The sequence below is a fragment of the Oryx dammah genome, unplaced genomic scaffold, assembly GCF_014754425.2.
Source record: "Oryx dammah isolate SB20612 unplaced genomic scaffold, SCBI_Odam_1.1 HiC_scaffold_25, whole genome shotgun sequence".
Lineage (NCBI taxonomy): Eukaryota > Metazoa > Chordata > Mammalia > Artiodactyla > Bovidae > Oryx > Oryx dammah.
This window is the reverse complement of record NW_024070209.1, coordinates 98,207,964-98,228,036: the sequence shown is the minus strand read 5'-3', so window position 1 is coordinate 98,228,036 and position 20,073 is coordinate 98,207,964. Positions and strand designations below refer to the sequence as shown.

The window sequence follows — 20,073 nt, the reverse complement described above, 5'->3', positions numbered from 1 at the left end:
CGTGACCGCGCGCTTCCAGGGCGTGGACCGGGTTTTCGTCACGTGGGTGCGGGGGCGGGGCCAACATGGCGCTGCCGGGAGAGGTGAGGAACCCTAAGCAAGCGCGGCCGAGGCTGTGAGGGAGGTGGCAGAGGGGAGACGTCTACGCCGTGAGTGGGAGGTGGTGGAGGAAAGCCTGACGCCGACTCCCAGGCGGCATAGAGTGGCCTACAGTGGAGCTTCCCTTCTGGAGGGAGCTGGAGAACGGAGAAAGAAGGTGCTGGCAAGGCGAAGCTACTGCTGTCTGCCGGACGGGGGTTAAAGGGCCAGAGTCCAAGGCATCCCTAGTCACCCCGGTTTTCCGTGGGTCCGGAGTCTAGAGACATGACCCGAGAGTGCGCTCCCCCGACCCCTGGGTCCGGGCCTCCGCTGAGTGGCTCCGTGCTGGCAGAGGCGGCGGTGGTGTTCGTAGTGGTGCTGAGCATCCACGCAGCCGTGTGGGATCGATACTCGTGGTGCGCCGTGGCCCTCGCGGTGCAGGCCTTCTACGTTCAGTACAAATGGGACCGGCTCCTACAGCAGGGAAGCGCGGTCTTCCAGTTCCGAATGTCCGCGAACAGTGGCCTACTGCCCGCTTCGGTGGTCATGCCTTTGCTAGGACTGGTTATGAAGGAGCGCTGCCAGGCTGCGGGGAACCCATATTTCGAGCGGTTTGGAATTGTGGTGGCGGCCACGGGCATGGCAGTGGCCCTCTTCTCCTCAGTATTGGCCCTGGGCATCACTCGCCCGGTGCCCACCAACACCTGCGTCATCTCGGGCTTGGCTGGAGGCGTCATCATTTACATCATGAAGCACTCGCTGAGTGTCGGCGAGGTGATCGAGGTCCTGGAGGCCCTGCTGATCTTCGTGTACCTCAACATGATCCTGCTGTACCTGCTGCCTCGCTGCTTCACCCCCGGAGAGGCGCTGCTGGTCCTGGGTGGCATCAGCTTCATGCTCAACCAGCTCATCAAGCGCTCTCTCACTGTGGTGGAAAGCCAGGGGGACCCCTTGGACTTCTTCCTGCTCGTGGTAGTGGTAGGCATGGTGCTCATGGGCATCTTCTTCAGCACCCTCTTTGTATTCATGGACTCGGGCACCTGGGCCTCTTCCATCTTCTTCCACCTCATGACCTGCGTCCTGGGCCTTGGCGTCGTTCTGCCCTGGCTGCACCGCCTCATCCGCAGGAACCCCCTGCTGTGGCTTTTTCAATTCCTCTTCCAGACAGAGACCCGAGTCTACCTCCTAGCTTATTGGTGTCTGCTGGCCACCATGGCCTGCCTGGTGGTTCTGTACCAGAATGCCAAGCGGTCATCTTCCGAGTCCAAAAAGCACCAGGCCCCCACCATTGCTCGAAAGTATTTCCACTTCATTGTGGTAGCCACCTACATCCCAGGTATCATCTTGGACCGGCCCCTGCTCTACGTGGCCGCCACCGTATGTCTGGCTGTCTTCATCTTCCTGGAGTACGTGCGCTATTTCCGCATCAAGCCCCTGGGCCATACCCTGCGAAGCCTTCTGTCCCTCTTCCTGGATGAACGAGACAGTGGGCCGCTCATCCTGACCCACATCTACCTGCTCCTAGGCATGTCTCTTCCCATCTGGTTAGTCCCCAGGCCCTGCACACAGAAGGGTAGCTTAGGAGGAGCCAGGGCCCTAGTGCCCTATGCAGGCGTCCTGGCCGTCGGTGTGGGTGACACTGTGGCCTCCATATTCGGCAGCACCATGGGGGAGATTCGCTGGCCTGGAACCAAAAAGACTTTTGAGGGAACGATGACATCTATATTTGCCCAGATCATTTCTGTAGCTCTGATCTTAATCTTTGACAGTGGAGTGGACCTGAACTACAGTTATGCTTGGATTTTGGGATCCATCAGCACCGTATCCCTCCTGGAAGCCTACACTACACAGATAGACAATCTCCTTTTGCCTCTGTACCTCTTGATATTGCTGATGGCCTAGCTGCTGTACATTAGCGATGGAGGAAGCAGGGACATGGGGAGGACCAATGGTCCCCAGAGCAGCCAGCCACTTGGGCTTGAAAAGCCAAGATAGGAAGAAGCAGATTTAATTTTTCAACTGATTCAGATTTAAAATAAAAATCAAAGCACTCCTGGTTTTAGTTTTGCTGATATTTAAAAATGCAAAAAGGCTTTAAAGTCTAGTGCAACAGCTCATAGAGCTTGAGTGTGCTATAGGGCCCCTGCCTTGCAATCCTTGAGGGACCAGAGTAGACTCTGGAGGTAGTAGGGCAGAGGGGTTAACATTTCAGGTTCTGGTGTCAACTCTTGTGGTCAGACTACTTGGCTGAATCACTTCTTAACTGTACGAGTCACTTAATCTCTCTGGGTCTCAGTTCTCTTGTCTGCAAGATGGGAATAATAATAAGATCCTGCACCTCATGGGGTGAGGGTCTGGTGAAGTGACGTGAATGAGGTGTCCAGCTCAGGGCCTGCACATAAGTGCAAAAGGGCCACATCAGTGAGGGACAGTGTCTTTGTTACCCAAGACCAGTCATTAGCTCAACAAAAAGCCAAGCAAACCAAAGGTTATATGGGTTGTACCTGGAGAGTAGAATGACCCTACTCCTCTGGCTTCATTTGGAGGAGAGTCCAAGAGGAAAACAGCCAAGTACATGTGGTTTCTCCCATTTGGCTTAGGAAGAGCTGAGGGGGAGAGAGTGCATCTGTTTCTTGCACCCCTGGAAGGGCTGGAGGAAGAGGATCGGGTCCTGGACTGACTCCCTGTTTGAGCCAACCCCACCCTGCCTCAAGGCCTCTGCTGCCCGCCTGAGTGGTGCTGATGATGGACAAGCTGGACAGCACAGGGTCCTTGTCCAAGTCCCTCCTGAGACCTCTTTGCCTTCCTGTTATGTCCACACCTGTGTGGGTCTCTTCTCTGAGCAAGCAATTAGAGCCAGGGGAGCTGGTGAAGCTTACCGAGTGTTCAGACTCGCTCTGCTGGGGAAGCCAGGGGTAGGCATGCTCCAGCCTCGCCCTCTGAGGACAGAGTCCAAGCTGCATGGTTCCCCACTGTATCCCCCAGTGCCAGCACAGCCTGGCAGGTGGCCAGAACTCAGCAGACCTTCATTGAGTGGATGAACATTTCCCATCAGTGAGAAGATAGCACAGCAGGTTTCTCAAAGGTTCTGCCCACTTCTCACCAGCCTAGCAGGGAGGGACCTAGCAGGAAGAGGTGAGAACTCTGCCGCACCAAGGCTGGAAGCAAGCAGCCCGGCGCTGGGAGCTTGTGCTTCTGCCTAGGCGTCACCAGCAGGCCCTTCTCAGAGGAGGGTATTGAGACATTCCTCTGGCCTCAAAGAAGCGTTAACAAGCCCTTCCCTTTGCTCAGACTGCCGCTACTGCGTGGCTAAAGGAGGCAGCACCATGTTAGGGTGCAGAGTAGATGAGTGCTGGCTTTGACCCCTGACTCCCCAGGTGGCCTTGGTTTGTCCACATATACAGCAGGGGTCGGATCAAAGTCATAGAATCTTAAGGCCTCTGAGACCAGGCAGGTTACACAGTGAGAGAGGGCAGGGAAGGGAAGGGAAGAGCACACGGGCCTGTAAGGACCAGCTCCAGCTGGCGGTCACCTAGGCTAGACCACAGGCCCAGACTGTCGACGCAGGCTATTGATCTGCTCTTACAAGGCAGCTTAGAATCATGGCTCGTTACATGAAATCTCTCAGCTTTAAAAAGTTGTGGGTTGGTTGGTTTGCTTTAATGCTGAGGCCCAGACAGAGCACTTCTGCGTTGTAAAATTGGCTAATGGCCCCCAGTTTGCAATCACTGGACCAGATCCCAGCCAAGCAGGTTTGGGGTTTGGTAATTGTTCCTGCAGATCTGGGTGCCTGTCGAGCATGCCCAAGAAGAGGGACCTGTGGAGGACCTAGTCCAGCCCCTTGGTGGGCCCAGAGAGACGGGCCTGGCCTGAGCTGGAAAGCGACCAAAATCTTTAAGACTGGATTGCAGGCTCCAGTCCTCTTTTCCCCCAAAAGGAGAACTGGGAGCATAGAGGTCAGAGCACAGGCCCTGCATCCAGCTGACCTCGCCGAACACCTGAATGGCTGTGAGACTTAGATCACTTAACCTTCCCGCATGTCAGCTCCTTATGTACACAGCGCCTGCCTGAAAGGGGTGAGGATCCAGTGAGTAAGCACAGAAACTCCTGATGCCACGAATGCCCACTGAATGTCACTTACTGTTACCCACATCACATGTACCTCACCGGGCAGGGCTGGACCACATGGGATGCCTCTTACCAGGGCTCTCGTGTTGAGAGCAAGGCGGCCTGGGAAAGGAGGATCAAGATGCTGCATTCGGAAGTCGTGTTTATTCAGTGTCTCCCACCATACTGACCAAGACTTCCATCGAGAGGGGAGAAGACTGAAAAGCCGGCAGAGAAGCAGCGAGAACCCTTTTCGTGGCTGTGAGGCTGCCTCTTGGCGCAGGTTGTGTTGGGGTAGGGAAAAGCAGAGAGAGATGTTGGGAAGAGCACCCAGCCCGGGCTCCTCCTGCCAGGCTACCACGTCGTGCCTGCCTGTCTGCAGAGACACCAGCATGAGGAAAACCCTGAAGGAGAGACGTGGCTTCCCTGTTGAGGCCAGGCGGTCGGGCAAGGCGCTGGCATTGGTGGCCCGCAGCTTCACCCGAGAGTGGACGTGTTCCGGCCCTGAGAGGGCCTTTAGGTGTACAGTGGGGGAAAGGGCAGCTCAGGGGTCGGCTGGAGCCTGCAGAGGATGAGGGGGAAGACGTTGGGCCAGAGCACTGTCCAGGGCCTCCAGGGCAGGCCTGCTCAGGAGCTGTCTGGGGCACACAACAGCCCTGCCACCTACCAGTTATCTGGGCTCCAGACGGTGCCAGCGGCCTCCATGAGGTGGAAAGTGTAGGCGTGGCGCGAGCGGTCAGAGAAATTCCGCTCGCTCTTGTGCACTACTTCTCCATGGATCAGGATGAGGGCCCCTGGCAGGGACACAGCAGGTCAGGAGAGCACTCGGGGCAGGAAGGGACATGGTGGGCAGTCCCCTCCCTCCAAGCGGTGGTGTGGCCTCTTTGTCCCCATCCTCATCCCGGGAACCTCAGGGGCCTGGAGTCTGCCCCAGGTTGCAGGCTGTGCGGTTGGACATGGGTTGCCCCAGGATCAAGTCTTTGCACCGTGGCCCGCGCCCTCACAAGCCTCGGCAGTGGCATTGCCTTCTGCGGCATTTCCAGAACCAGGCAGAAGCCAGCTGGGGCCTCACCTGGGAACACAGCGTTGGAACTCGGTTTCCTTTTTCTGAAAGAAAGGGTGTGGGGCTTCCCTGGTGGTCCTGTGGTTAAGAAGCCACCTTCCCATGCAGGAGATGTAAGTTCGATCCCTGGCTGGGGAACTAAGACTTCCGCATGCCATGAGGCAGCTGCCTGCATGCGCAACTTCTGAGCACACACGTCACAACTAATACCCAGTGCAACCAAATAAATACTAATGTAAAAATCGAAAGGAAGTGTGTGCTGACAGGATTTCTGAGCACTTGTGCACCATCTCACACACAATATCTCACTGGATTCCCCACTTGATGTTTGGGGAAATAGGCTCAGAGGGTTTCAGTCATTTGCTCTTAGAGACAGTCTGCAAGTAGCAGCATCTGGATTCCAGGCCAGCCTGGGGGACCCTGGTATCAGTCACACAGTGCCCGCCCGACCTTCCCTCCTGCTGTGACTCCCTGGCCCTCAGGTCAGAGCAGGCACAGACCCCCTGGGCATCGCCTCCAGGCCCTGCTCCCTGCCCTCTGCACCCCCTACCTCTCAGCACTGGTGTGGGCACAAAGAGGCTGTTATCCCGGGTTGGCTCCGACCCGAGGAAGCTGGTGCCAGGTGCCAAGCCAGCAGGGGCCCGGACCATCCTTCTCGACACTCCACCTGCAGGCCAAAGCGGGGCCTTCAGCCTCTCTTTCTTCCAGGTCCTTCTCCCATGGGGGCGGGGAGCTTCCCAGATGGCTTAGTGGTAAAGAACCCGCCTGCTAATGCAGGAGATTCAGGAGACATGGGTTCAGTCCCTGGGTTAGGAAGATCTCCTGGAGTAGGAAATGGCAACCTGCTCCAGTATTCTTGCCTAAAAAATCCCATGGACAGAGGAGCCTGGTGGGCTACAGTCCATGGGGTCGCAAAGAGTCCAACACGATCAAGCACGCACGTGTACACTCGTGGAGGGTGAGGACAAGTGAGCAGGGAGAGGGAGGTGGCCTCACCTGTGTGGGAGCCAGGGATAAACCAGAGGCAGCCATTCTCCAGCATGGCGTCTTCCAGAGCGATCCACAGGCCCAGCACCCGGCCCAGGGGCTCCGTGTATAGGAAGGAGGCGTCCTGGTGAGGGGTGACTGCAGCAGGCCCACCTGGGCGTGAGAAGCCCCGCCCCGCCTCACCTGGGCCCCAATTCTACTCACTCCTTGGTCCTCCCAGGAGCAGTTAGAATCTCCCCACTTCCTGGGCTGGAGACTCTGGGCAAGAGAGATCCCCTCTCAAAACTTCAATTTCCTAAACCATAGAGCAGTCCCTATGATAACCTAACTGCGAGGTTGCTGAAGAATCCCATGAAGCAATATATGTTCAACATTGTAACTGCAGCCTAGAAAGCAGTGGCTATTGTTTCATTGCAGCAGGTAACTCAAGCCACTGTCCTTAGGCAGAGAGGGCACCTTGGCCACCAGATGGCCCAGTGTAAGCCCCCAGGGGCTGAAGACTGAGAAGTTGGGTGCAAAGCAAGGGACAGACACAGCATCCCCCTTGTAAACACCCCCTGCATGATGCTGGGGCCCAGGCCACCAAGGAGGACCACTCAACGGAGGAACTGAATCTATAATAACAAAAGTGGGTGCTAGGCCTTTCCCGAGGAACTGTGTGCTTTCTGAACACCAAACTTTAAGAGAGACTTTGACAATCCAGTGTCCAAACAAAGGTGTCCTAATGGTGAGGGCCCCAAAACACTGGGACGAGGAAAGGCTGAAGGAGCTGGGGGTGCCGGATTAAGAGACGACAAAGACGGCTCAGGGAGAGGATGGTCACCCCCTTCGGGAGACTGTCCTTGGGCTTGGTGGAGAGGGAGGGGCCTTACAGAGGAAGGACCTGGGCTTGTGCAGGAAGGGAAGAGCTGCCTGCAGGGGAGTGAGCCCTCTGTCACTGGAGGTATGTGAGAGAAGGGGATCATCGCCCATGAGGGAGGCGGGAAAGGGTAACTGTGATTCCAGCAGGTGTGTAATCAGATCAGCAATTTCTATGCTGAATCAGCATAGAATCAGGGAACTTGGTAAAATACAGATTCCCAGGCCCTTGGTTCCCTCGATCTCAGAGAATGGGGCCCAGGAATGTGCATTTTTAATCCACAAGGGGTTGTTACTAGGTTTGGGAACCACTGTGTCAAGGACTCCGGGACCACTTCCCCCACCCCACCCCACCCCACCAGTTCACTCTAGAAGCAGCAGAGGAGGCTGGTCTCTCTGGGGCCCTGACAATGATTGATGTCCCAGATCTCCCACCAGGACCTGTGCCAGGGCCCCAGCCTGCTCTTGGCTCACCTTCACCTCCGAAGTGAGGTTGCTGCAAGAGAGGGGAAGGGCCAGGTGAGAGCAGGAGGGGGTGGGGGGAGGGCTGCTCTGAGTCATCTCAGTGGGATGCTCCTGCCCCTGCCACAGGTGTTTATCTCCCAGGCTTCCCCATAGGCACCCAGCACCTACTGTGCCAGCCCAGGAGGGCTGCAGGGAGAAAAACAACCCTGCCTGGGAGGGAGCTCCCAGTCTGAACATGCCTTCAGACACCTTCAAACTTCTCTGGGAAGAGAAGACTCACATGCCTAACAAGAACACAAGGCAGGGGACTTCCCCGGTGGTCAGGTGGTTAAGAATCCACCTTTCAACTCAGAGGATGTGGGTTTGATCCCTGGTGGGGGAACCAAGATTCCACAGGCCACAGAGCAGCTAAGCCCACGCACTGCACCTACTGAGCCCATGCGCCACAACAGAGACTTGACGCAACCAAAAATAAAATTAGTTTTTCTTTAAAGGTACAAGGCAGAAGTGAGGGGCAGTGGGAGAAACTGGGGCCCAGACCAGCAGTTAAGCCTCTAGGCTTCAGGGTCAAAGATGGGTCCTCTCTTCCCAAGGGAGTTGGAAGGCTTCTTGGAGGAGGTGGCACTGGGCTGGGCCTTGAAAGCTGAAAGCAAGGCATTTCAATAGCCAACAAAAGGAGGAGGCAGCCCTTGGGCCCCCTTCCCTTCTGCTGCTAAATTGTAACTGAGAGCCAAGGGAATGCCAGGCATCCTAACCAGGGGAGACCAATTTTCATGTTCCCTTGCCCATTGAGTAGTAATTCTTTAGGGAGACAGCTTGTGGCCCTTGAAGGAGGGGCTGGTTTAAGCACTGTGCCCACTTTATAGAGGATAAACTGAGGCCTGGGGAGGATGGGGTGCTCACCTTAAAGATATACATGCTCTGCACCACCACAGGCATCTGGAGGCCCAGACTTCTGGCCAAAGCCTGGAAGGGGGCAGAGGTCACACAGCCAGCCTGCCCACACTCACATCTGGCCTACCTGCCCGCCCTCGCCGACACCTCTCCTCACCTGCACCTTGGGGGAGTGTGTGGCATGCCTGAAGACTGGGTCATGGGCATGCAGGGCTGCGGGACAAAGGTGAGATGAAGAGCCAGTCCCCAGTCCCCTCCCAGGCCTAGGCCTGCGCACCCAAGATCAGGCTTCACTTTGATGTGCTTCGCTATTTTCTGTGCATTAAGCTTTCCGCTTGTTTATAACGAAGGAATGGAGGGCAGGGCCCAAGGAGGAGCCTGAACCCAGAAATGCCATCTTTTGGGCTACTAACTTAGTGTGTGCTTTGAGGGAAGGCCCCCTCCAACTCTTCAGACCTTAGGTTCGCCCAAGATCCTGCTTACCATGGCCAATTTTGTTGATGGATTTCTCCGGTGGGACCAGGAAATTTCCTGTGGCACAAAGAACAGGTCAAGGCAGAAGAACTAGAGTCCAGCTACCTGCAGACAGCTGGCCTCAGTGCACCAACACCCCAGCCCCGGGGGGCAGACACCCAAGTCCAGCCAGTGTAGGGCCCCAGTTCCAAACCTTGTTTGTCAAAGACGCCTTTCTCAAAGAAGAATCGGATCTTGTCACCGCTGCTTAAGAAATAGTCTGTGCTGCCCTGTGGAGAGGGGACATCAGAGGGACTGAGAGAGCATCTCGGGGTCACAGGTGGGCCTGGCAGAGAGGGAAGAGGATTCAGAGGCCCCCCACCCTGCACCCAGCACAGAGCTACAGACTCCACTGATGCTTCTCAGACTTGTTCAATGCAACACAGATGGTAAACTGGAAACCCGAGGGCCTGACAGCACAGTCGGAAGCTACAAGCACAGAAGTTTTTGGAAACCTCTTTCTTTTTTAAAAAAATTAATTAATTTATGTATTTGTCTGCACCAGGTCTTAATTGTGATACACGGGATCTTTTTTCTAGTCGCAGTATGCGGGCTGTTAGTTGCGGAATGTGGGATCCTAGTTCCTTGACCAGGGATCAAACCTGGGCCCCCGGCATTGGGAGCATGGAATCTTACCACTGGACCATCAGGAAGTCCCCCTGGAAACCTCTTAATAGATCACATGACTCATACCCGATAATGGCATGATCAAAGAGGCCTGGTTCCCAGGGAGCTTTGGGCCACTTGGGAAACCCTGGAGCTAGAATACTGGGGTTCAAATCCCAGCTCAGCCACTGATGGACTGTGACCACAGTCACATTACCTGAACCTCTCTGGGTTTGGTTTCCTCATAAAATACACAGGCTATTAAAGCCACCTATCTCATAAGATGTTGTAGGGATTATGTTGTTTAGTTGGTGACTGAACAACAACAATGTATGGTGTCATGTGAATACCTGCCCCTCATTATTATTGGGCTTCCAGGGGCGCAGTGGCAAGGAATTTACCTGCCAGTGCAGGAGATGTGGGTTCAGTGCCTGAGAAGGGAAAGATCTCCTGGAGAAGGAGATGGCAACCCACTCCAGTATTCTTACCTGGGAAATCCCATGGACAGAGGAGCCTGGCGGGCTACAGCTCATGGCGTCACAAAGAGTCGGACATGACTGAGCACGTACATGTGCACACCCACGTGTACACACAGACACACAAGGCTCTAGAACAGTCCTTGGAATGTGGTGTCATGTGAATATCTGCCCTTATTATTATAGAAAACACTCAGTGAGGGCATGGCTAAGTGCTCTCTAAATATAAGCTATTACTAATCTTTTTCTTAATAACCTCGCCTTGTTAGTTTTAACATCCTATTTCAAATTTCTTAGCATCATATGAAAATGACGCTCCAGGAAGATGTCCCACGTTTCCTCGTGGCTTTGGTCACACATGATCACCATGCCATATATATATATCAACAGACTCAATGAAAAGTAAAAGTGAAAGTGTAAGTTGCTTAGTCGCGTCCAACTCTTTGCAACCCCATGGACTGTAGTCCTCCAGGCTCCCCTGCCCATGGAATTCTCCAGGCAAGAAAACTGGAGTGGGTTGCCATTCCCTTCTCCAGAGGATCTTCCTGACCCAGGGATCGAACCCCAGTCTCCCGCATCGCGGGCAGATTCTTTAACGTCTGAGCCACCAGGCAAGCCCATACACGATACACGCATATACATAATCTTCCTTCCAATTAGGGGCACTGGTGTCACTCAATTGTGCCTGTGTCACCATGGAAGGAAGACTATATATACACAACACACACACATGTATAATCTTCCTCCCCGCGTGGTGCCTTAAGGACAGTTGAGTGATGCCCCTACCTGGGTTCCTAGGTGGCAGAGCCCCACCTCTTCCTCACCTGAACACATCTGCTATCACAGGTGCCTACCTGGCTCAACTCAGTGACTCATTGTGGTTCTTTGAAAACTTTCAGCTTCCCACTGAAAACTGAAAGGTTTTTTCTAACATTCTCAGCTCCTCTGTACTAGGATCAGAGTGAGGGAAACAAGTTTGAGAAGCATCAGTTTAGTTCAGTTCAGTCGCTCAGTCATGTCCGACTCTTTGCCACCACGTGAACCGCAGCACGCCAGGCCTCCCTGTCCATCACCAACTCCAGGAATCCACCCAAACCCATGTTGGTGGGTGGATCGAGTTGGTGACGCCATCCAACCATCTCATCCTCTGTCGTCCCTTTTTCCTCCTGCCCTCAATCTTATAATGGATAATAATATTAAAGACAATGATGCTACATGCATGTCAAAGATGTTACTAAACTCAGTAATTCACAAAGGAACCAGCAACATGTTCAAAGGAGAATTTCAAGAACCACACAAATATAGGCAATGAGAAACGCTGAAATGAATTTAGAGATCAATGCAAAACTGATATAGCCCCAGGGGCAATCAATAATTGCATCCTGCCAGACCAACTTCATGCCCATTTCTATGGACAAGTATCATTGAGTTATCACAAAACTTGCAGGATTGTCAACTTAAAAAATAATGAAAAGTGCAGGTAATCTGGAAAGAAGAGCTGAACAGGACACCTGCCAATCTTTTTTAAACATCCATTTCAAAGTCTTTCACAGTATCAGTAGTGAATATTGAGAATATGCTGGATACCAGTACAGCGAAATGAAACCTACTGTTGGGAGCAAAGCTGTCATCCTATAAACCCCCTTTCTTTCTGAAGTCCCCATTCTCTGCGTAGTGTCTTCCAGTCATTGTGAGTCCCGTTATGCCCACCAGATGGCAGAAGCTCATTGCCATGAGTAAGAGTGAGCTCCCATTACTGAGCCTGGACCACAACTTGTTTTGTTGTTGTTAATATATTTATTATATGCAGAGTACATCATGAGAAACGCTGGGCTGGAGGAAGCACAACTTGGAATCAAGATTGCCAGTAGAAATATCAATAACCTCAGATATGCAGATGACACCACCCTTATGGCAGAAAATGAAGAAGAATTAAAGAGCCTCTTGATGAAAGTGAAAGAGGAGAGTGAAAAAGTTGGCTTAAAGCTCAACATTCAGAAAACGAAGATCATGGCATCTGGTCCCATCACTTCATGGCAAATAGATGGGGAAACAGTGGAAACAGTGGCTGAGTTTGTTTTTTGGGGCTCCAAAATCACTGCAGATGGTGACTGCAACCATGAAATTAAAAAACACTTACTCCTTGGAAGGAAAGTTATGACCAACCTGGACAGCATATTCAAAAGCAGAGACATTACTTTGCCAACAAAGGTCCGTCTAGTCAAGGCATTGTTTTTTCCGGTGGTCATGTATGGATGTGAGAGTTGGACTGTGAAGAAAGCTGAGCGCCAAAGAATTGATGCTTTTGAACTGTGGTGTTGGAGAAGACCCTTGGACTGCAAGGAGATCCAACCAGTCCACCCTTAAGGAGATCAGTTCTGGGTGTTCATTGGAAGGACTGATGTTGAAGTTGAAACTCCAATACTTTGGCCACCTGATGCAAAGAGCTGACTCATTGGAAAAGACTCTGATGCTGGGAAAAGATTGAGGGCAAGAGGAGAAGGGGACGACAGAGGATGAGATGGTTGGATGGCATCACTGACTCAATGGACATGGGTTTGGGTGGACTCCAGGAGTTGGTGATAGACAGGGAGGCCTGGCATGCTGCGGTTCATGGAGTCGCAAAGAGTCGGACACAACTGAGTGACTGAACTGAACTGAATGTATTTATTTGGCTGTGCCGGGTGTTTAGTTGTGGCATGCAGGATCTTCCATGTTTATTGCAGCATGCAAATGCTTTAGTTGCAGCATGTGGGATCTAGATCCCTGACCAGGGATGGAACCTGGGCCCCCTGCACTGAGAGTGTAAAGTCTTAGCCACTGGACCTACTAGGGAAGTCCCTGGACTGCAGCTTTGGCTTGAGGGCCCAGCAGCAGGCAGGCTCATAAAATCAGGCTATGAAAGGTTACAAGAACTGTGTGGGAGAACCCCTGGGTCTCAACTTATCCATCTCAAACTGTACTGAGTTCCATTAGGTCACCGGGGTGGAGGGGACGCGGGCGCCGGACAAGCAGAGCTCCTAGACTCACTGGGGGATGACTTACCCAGGTGGGCCCACCAAAATAATTTGTTTTGGGTTGTGGCCACAAAGTGGTCCTTTATGGCAGGAAAACTTCTAAGGAAGTACAGCAGAGCAGTGACAACATGAACTTGGTATCAGGCATATCTGGGTTTAAGTTCTGGCTCTATTAGTAACAGGCAAATTTGGCCTTGGAATGCGGAATGAAGCAGGGCAAAGACTAATAGAGTTTTGCCAAGAAAATGCTCTGGTCATAACAAATACCTTCTTCCAACAACACAAGAGAAGACTCTACACATGGACATCACCAGATGGTCAACATCGAAATCAGATTGATTATATTCTTTGCAGCCAAAGATGGAGAAGCTCTATACAGTCAACAAAAACAAGACCAGGAGCTGACTGTGGCTCAGATCATCAACTCCTTATTACCAAATTCAGACTTAAATTGAAGAAAGTAGGGAAAACCGCTAGATCATTCAGGTATGACCTAAATCAAATCCCTTATGATAATACAGTGGAAGTGAGAAATAGGACTGAAACTCCAGTACTTTGGCCACCTCATGCGAAGAGTTGACTCATTGGAAAAGACCCTGATGCTGGGAGGGATTGGAGGCAGGAGGAGAAGGGGATGACAGAGGATGAGATGGCTGGATGGCATCACGGACTCGATGGACGTGAGTCTGAGTGAACTCCGGGAGTTGGTGATGGACAGGGAGGCCTGGCGTGCTGCGATTCATGGGGTCGCAAAGAGTCGGACATGACTGAGCGACTGAACTGAACTGAACTGAACTGAACTATTAGTGATTAACTGTGTAGTTTGGGGCATGTGAACTGAACTTCAATTATCCTTAATTTATCTGTCAAATGGGGGCAATAATGTTGACTTTATAAATTCATAGTAGGGAGTGAAGGAAATAGGCAAATAAGACACAGTCTGGTGCCTTGAGAAAGGCCTGACTCAGTGTCAGAATGAGCTGATGGGGGGACTCCCCTGGTGGCTCGTGTTTAAGAGTCTGAGCTTCCACTTCAGGGGGTACAGGTTCTATCCCTGGTTGGGGAACTAAGAGCTGAGCAGTGCTGCAAGGCCAAAAAAATGAACCCATGGGCCTTGGGACCTGATATTTCCAGGCTTCACTGCCCATCAGAGACCATGTCCCATCCCCACCTGCTCCAGGCACCTACCTGGGCTCGCAGCTGCTCCTCCTCCTGGGTAGAAAATTCCGTGCGACAGTGGAGAGGGACATCCATCTTAGCCACGATCTCACCAATCCTCTGTTGCATGGCCTCACACTCGTCTGCAGATAAGAACCCTTCCAGCACCAGGAATCCATCCTCCTGAAACTGCAGGCAGACAGGCAGGAGACTCAGGCTTCTGCCTATCTTCAAACGCTCTTCATGAGGACTGATTTGACCCCTCCCCAAACCAGAAGCTGTCTGAAGGCAGGACCTGGCGACCTGTCCGTTGCTCTGCCCGCCTCCCTGGCCCTGGTGCCTATGTCCAGTGAAGGGCAGTGAGTGTTGGCTGCTTGAATGAAGGTGAGTGGAAGCAGAGATGTCCCCACTGTAACCCTCCAGTGGGCTTGAGTCACATGGGGATACAACCTCATTCATTTATCCAACTAACGTTGACTGTACATCTACCGTGCACCAGACATGGCTTTAGGAGCTGGAGATTCAGTCATCAACAAGCCATCCATGATGCCTGCCTCCCAGACCTGATCTAGGAAAGGAGATAGACATCCAACAAACCAGTATACAAAGTATGCTTTATCTCCCTGGAATATAACACAGGTGATAGAAAAATATTTACTGACATGGCAATGTGTTCTAGATATATTGTGAGATTAGAAAAAGAAGTCATGGGAGTTCCCTGGTGGTTCAGCAGCTAAGACTCCCTGCTGCTCCCAATGCAGGGGGAACCAGATCCCACAGGCCAGGACTAAGTGTTCACAGGCTACAACTAACGATCCCATATACCGAAAAGAAGATAAAAGATCCCGAGTGCTTCGACCAAAGCCCAGCTAAATAAATAAATGTACTGAAGAGCCGACTCACTGGAAAAGACCTTGATGCTGGGAAAGACTGAGGGCAGGAGAAGTGGGTGACAGAGGATGAGGTGGTTGGACGGCATCAGTGACGCAATGCACGAGTTTGAGCAACTCAGGGAGATAGTGAAGGATAGGGCAGCATGGCATGCTGCAATCCATGAGGCTGCAAAGAGTTGGACATGACTAAGTGACTGAACAAGAACAACAAAAAAAGCCAAATACAAATTAGTATTCTCATTTGTGAGAACTTGGGCAAATGCTGTCCAGTGGGGTCACACCTGTCCCTCCACAGAGGGCTGTGTGAAGGCCCAGGGGACAGCAGGAGTTCTAGGTCCCAGTACTGTGCCTGGCACATAGTAGGAGCTTGGGGAAACATGTTGAATGGGCAATTCTACCATCTGTAAGAATACATGGAAGAACTATCCAAAAAAGTTCTTAATGGCCCAGATAATCGCAATGATGTGGTCATGTACCTAGAGCCAGACATTCTGGAATGCAGTCAAGTGGGCCTTGACTTTGCATGTAGCAAGCATTACATGAACAAAGATAGTAGAGGTGATGGAATTTCAGTTGAGCTATTTCAAATTCTAAAAGATGATGCTGTGAAAGTGCTGCACTCAATATGCCAGCAAATTTGGAAAACGCAGCAATAGCCACAGGACTGGAAAAGGTCAGTTTTCGTTCCAATCCCAAAGAAAGGCAATACCTAGGAATGTTCAAACTACCATACAATTGTGCTCATTTCACATGCTAGAAAGGTAATGCTCAAAATTCTTCAAGCTAGACTTCAATAGTCTACAAACCGAGAACTTCCAGATGTATAAACTGGATTTAGAAAAGGCAGAGGAACCAGAAATCAAATGGCCAAAATCTGTTGGATCATAGAAAAAGCAAAGAAAATCCAGAAAAACATCTACTTCTGCTTCATTGACCACACTAAAGCCTTTGATTGTGTTGATCACAACAAACTGTGGAAAACTCTTTAAGAGATGGGGATACCAGACTACCTTACCTGCCTTCTGAGAAATCTGTATGCAGGTCAAGAAGCAACAGTTAGAACTGGACATGGAACAATAGACTGGTTCCAGGTTGGGAAAGGAGCACGTCAAGGTTGTATATTGTCACCTTGCTTATTTAACTTATATAAAGAATCAATTCAGTTCAGTTCAGTCACTCAGTTGTGTCCGACTCTTTGCAACCAGGCACACCAGGCCTCCCCCTGTCCATCACCAACTCCTGGAGTCCACCCAAACCCATGTCCATTGAGTTGGTGATGCCATCCAGCCATCTCATCCTCTGTCGTCCCCTTCTCCTCCTGCCCTCAATCTTTCCCAGCATCAGGGTCTTTTCCAATGAGTCAGCTCTTTGCATCAGGTGGCCAAAGTATTGGAGTTTCAGCTTCAACATCAGTTGAACACCCAGGACTTCCAATGAACACCCAGGACTGATCTCCTTTAGGAGGCACTGGTTGGATCTCCTCGCAGTCCAAGGGACTCTCAAGAGTCTTCTTCAACACCACAGTTCAAAAGCATCAATTCTTCGGTGCTCAGCTTTCTTCATAGTCCAACTCTCACATCCATACATGCCACTGGAAAAACTATAGCCTTGACTAGACGGACCTTTGTTAGCAAAGTAATGTCTCTGCTTTTTAATATGCTGTCTAGGTTGGTCATAACTTTCCTTCCAAGGAGTAAGCGTCTTTTAATTTCATGGCTGCAGTCACCATCTGCAGTGATTTTAGAGCCCAGAAAAATAAACTCAGCCACTGTTTCCCCATCTATTTGCCATGAAATGATGGGACCGGATGCCATGATCTTAGTTTTCTGAATGTTAAGCTTTAAGCCAACGTTTTTACTCTCCTCTTTCACTTTCAAGAGGCTCTTTAGTTCTTCTTCATTTTCTGCCATAAGGGTGGTGTCATCTGCATATCTGAGGTTATTGATATTTCTCCTGGCAATCTTGATTCCAGCTTGTGCTTCATCCAGCCCAGCGTGTCTCATGATGTACTCTGCATATAAGTTAAATAAGCAGGGTGACAATATACAGCCTTGCCGTACTCCTTTTCCTATTTGGAACCAGTCTGTTGTTCCATGTCCAGTTCTAACTGTTGCTTCATCATGTGAAATGCCAAGCTGGATGAATCACAAGCTGGAATCAAGATTTGCTATTCAGTTCCTCAGTCGTGTCAGACTCTTTGTGATCCCATGGACTGTAGCACACTAAGCTTCCCTGTCCTTCACCATCTCCTGGAGCTTGCTCAAATTCATGTCCATTGAGTCAGTGATGCCATGTAACCATCTCCTCTGCTGTCATCCCCTTCTCCTCCTGTCTTCAATCTTTCCCAGCATCAGGGTCTTTTCTAATGAGTCAGCTGATTACCATGAGAAATATCAACGACCTCAGATATGCAGATGATACCACTCTAATGGCAGAATGTGAAGAGGAATTAAAGAGCTTCTTGATGAGGGTGAAAGAAGAGAGTGAAAAACAGGCTTAACCCTCAATATTGAAAAAACTGAGATCAATGGCATCCAGTCAGTCCGATGACTTCTTTGCAAATAGAAGGGGAAAAAGCGGAAACCATGACATATTTTATTTTCTTGGGCTCCCAAATCACTGTGGATGGTGAGTGCAACCATGAAATTAAAAAATGTTTGCTCCTTGGAAGAAAGGCAATGACAAACCTAGACAGTATGTTAAAAAGCAGAGACATCACTTTGGGGACAAAGGTCTGTCTAGTCAAATCTACAGTTTTTCCAGTAGTCATGTTTGGATTTAAGAGTTGGACCATAAGGAAGGCTGAGCACCCAAGAATTGATGGTTTCGAACTGTGCTGGAGAAAACTCTTGAGAGTCCCTTGGACAGCAAGGAGATCAAACAATCCTAAAGGAAGCCAACCCGGAATGTTCATTGGAAGGACTGATGCTGAAGCTGAAGCTCCAATACTTTGGCCACCTAATACAAACAGCTGACTCATTAGAAAAGACCCTGATGCTGGGAAAGATTGAAGGCAGGAGGAGAAGGGGATGACAGAGGACGAGATGGTTGGATGCCATCACTAACTCAATGGACATGAGTTTGAGCAAGCTCCAGGATATGGTGAAGAACAGGGAAGCCTGGTGTGCTGTAGTCCATGGAGTCACAAAGAGTCGTACAAAACCTAGTGAGACACAACAATTGTGATGGACCTTTGATTTTATTTGGCCCCACAGTGCGGCTTCCGGGATCTTAATTCCCAGTCGCGACATCAAACCTGTGCCCTCTGCAGTGGAAAGGCCAAGTCTTAACGACGGGACCACCGGGGAATTCCCCGGACGTTTCAGCGATTCAAGGGCTGTATACCAACATACTGTCTCAGCGTAGGGAATGTACGCGTGCGTGCCTGCTCAGTCGCTTCAGTCGTGTCGGACTCTTTGCGACCCTATGGACTGTGCGGCTCACCAAGGCTCCTCTGTCCATGGGATTCTTCAGGCGAGAATACTGGAGTGGGTTGCCATTTCCAGGAAATGTATGGGATGTTTTAATTTTCTTTTTTGAGATTTTCTGTTTTTTGTGTGGTTTTTTTTTTTTTTTTTTTTTGCATTTTCCTCTTGCCACCAGGAACAAACCACAAGGGTCAGTTTTTTTTCAAACGTCTCCGTCGCTCTAATTCCCAAGGCTTAGCTCTTTCCAGGTGGCGCTAGTGGTAAAAGAACCCGCCTGCCAATGCAGGAGACTTAAGAGACGCGGGTCGGATCCCTGGGTCCGGAAGATCCCCTGGAAGAGGGCATGTCAACCCACTCTAGTATTTTTGCTTGGAGAATCCCATGGACAGAGGAGCCTGGTGGGATACAGTCCGTAGGGTCGCAAAGAGTGGGACAAGACTGAACCGACTTAGCAAACGCAGGCACGCTGGAACGCCCGCGGCTGGTTCCACAGCCAAGCGCCTTGGGTTAGGGGTGGGCTCAGCGGGCCCGCCCCCTTGCCGGGCCCGCCCCTTCCCAGACCCTCGTCCCCGCCCCGACCCCCTGCTCTCAAGACCCTGTGTTTTAGCCTGGTATTGTCACCTACACGTTCCCCCACCACCGCGGGTGCGGTGGCCTGGACGGCCCCTGGCTGTGTGTGCAGAAGTTAGGGGTCCAGTTTCCTGTTCAGAAAAATACAACGGGGCGGGGTCGAGTTTCCTGGACTAGTTCAAGTTTTGCGGGGCCCCTTACATTTATCTGACCCTCGGGGTCTCCCAACCGGCAGGCCCCTACCTTCTGGAGCTGTGAGGGACTCAAGCAGGCCATGATGACCCGGGCAGGGCGCAAGGGTGGCTGGTGGCTCTGGGTACCGAGGCCAAGGCTGGAGAGGGAAAAGTTCAGGAGGGGAGAGAGGCGGGAGCCTGGGAAGCCCAAGAACGTTTAACCCTTCTCTGACCAGAGAAAACCAGAATCCTGGCCTCCCGTCCTTTCCCTGACCTCACCCAGAGAAAACCCAACGTAGCCCCCAGCCCTTCTCCACACACACACACACACACACACACACACACACCCGTCTCACTTCTGTCCTCTGGTGGGGCCGCCCTTGTCTCCGCCCCACATCCTGGAGCCATCCCTTACCCCACCCCCCAGCTAATCCAGGATTAGCCAGTCCTGATCTCTACAAGGCTTCTATCTGAGCTGTCCCCTTTCAATTTCTTTCCAGAAACCTGCTGTTTACAAGGTGCCTACAAATTGTGTCCCAGCAGGGTCCCGGCAGGCAAGAGGACACCTGAGTCCCAGTCCAGGAGCCGCCACTAACTGGACCATCCGACCCATGCCTGCCCCTCTGCTGGGCGAGGATCAGACAGTGCGCAGGCCACCAGCTTAGGCGGTGTGGCAGTCCATGGGGTCGCAGAGTTGGACACGACTGAGCCACTGAACTGAACTGAGGCCACCAGCGGCAACATGGGATGAGATGGAATGCGGGGTGGGTGCTGGGCCAGCAGACAG

The 20,073-nt window shown here is 51.6% G+C and overlaps 2 protein-coding genes across 2 annotated transcripts; one reads left to right on the top strand and one right to left on the bottom strand.

Annotated features, from left to right (window-relative positions):
* The first annotated feature begins 42 nt into the window (after window positions 1-42).
* DOLK (dolichol kinase) lies at window positions 43-2,135 on the top strand. The gene has a single exon (XM_040225337.1). The coding sequence runs from the start codon at window positions 364-366 to the stop codon at window positions 1,978-1,980; it is 1,617 nt and encodes a 538-aa protein (XP_040081271.1). The 5' UTR covers window positions 43-363; the 3' UTR covers window positions 1,981-2,135.
* Window positions 2,136-4,331: 2,196 nt separating this feature from the next.
* PHYHD1 (phytanoyl-CoA dioxygenase domain containing 1) lies at window positions 4,332-19,539 on the bottom strand. Its single transcript, XM_040225348.1, has 11 exons — window positions 19,357-19,539; window positions 14,253-14,411; window positions 9,120-9,195; window positions 8,936-8,983; window positions 8,610-8,665; window positions 8,462-8,524; window positions 7,568-7,589; window positions 6,245-6,373; window positions 5,799-5,915; window positions 4,853-4,979; window positions 4,332-4,747 (listed from the first exon to the last, which is right to left on the bottom strand). The coding sequence occupies exons 1-11, from the start codon at window positions 19,387-19,389 to the stop codon at window positions 4,702-4,704; spliced, it is 876 nt and encodes a 291-aa protein (XP_040081282.1). The 5' UTR covers window positions 19,390-19,539; the 3' UTR covers window positions 4,332-4,701.
* Between the last annotated feature and the right edge of the window lie 534 nt (window positions 19,540-20,073).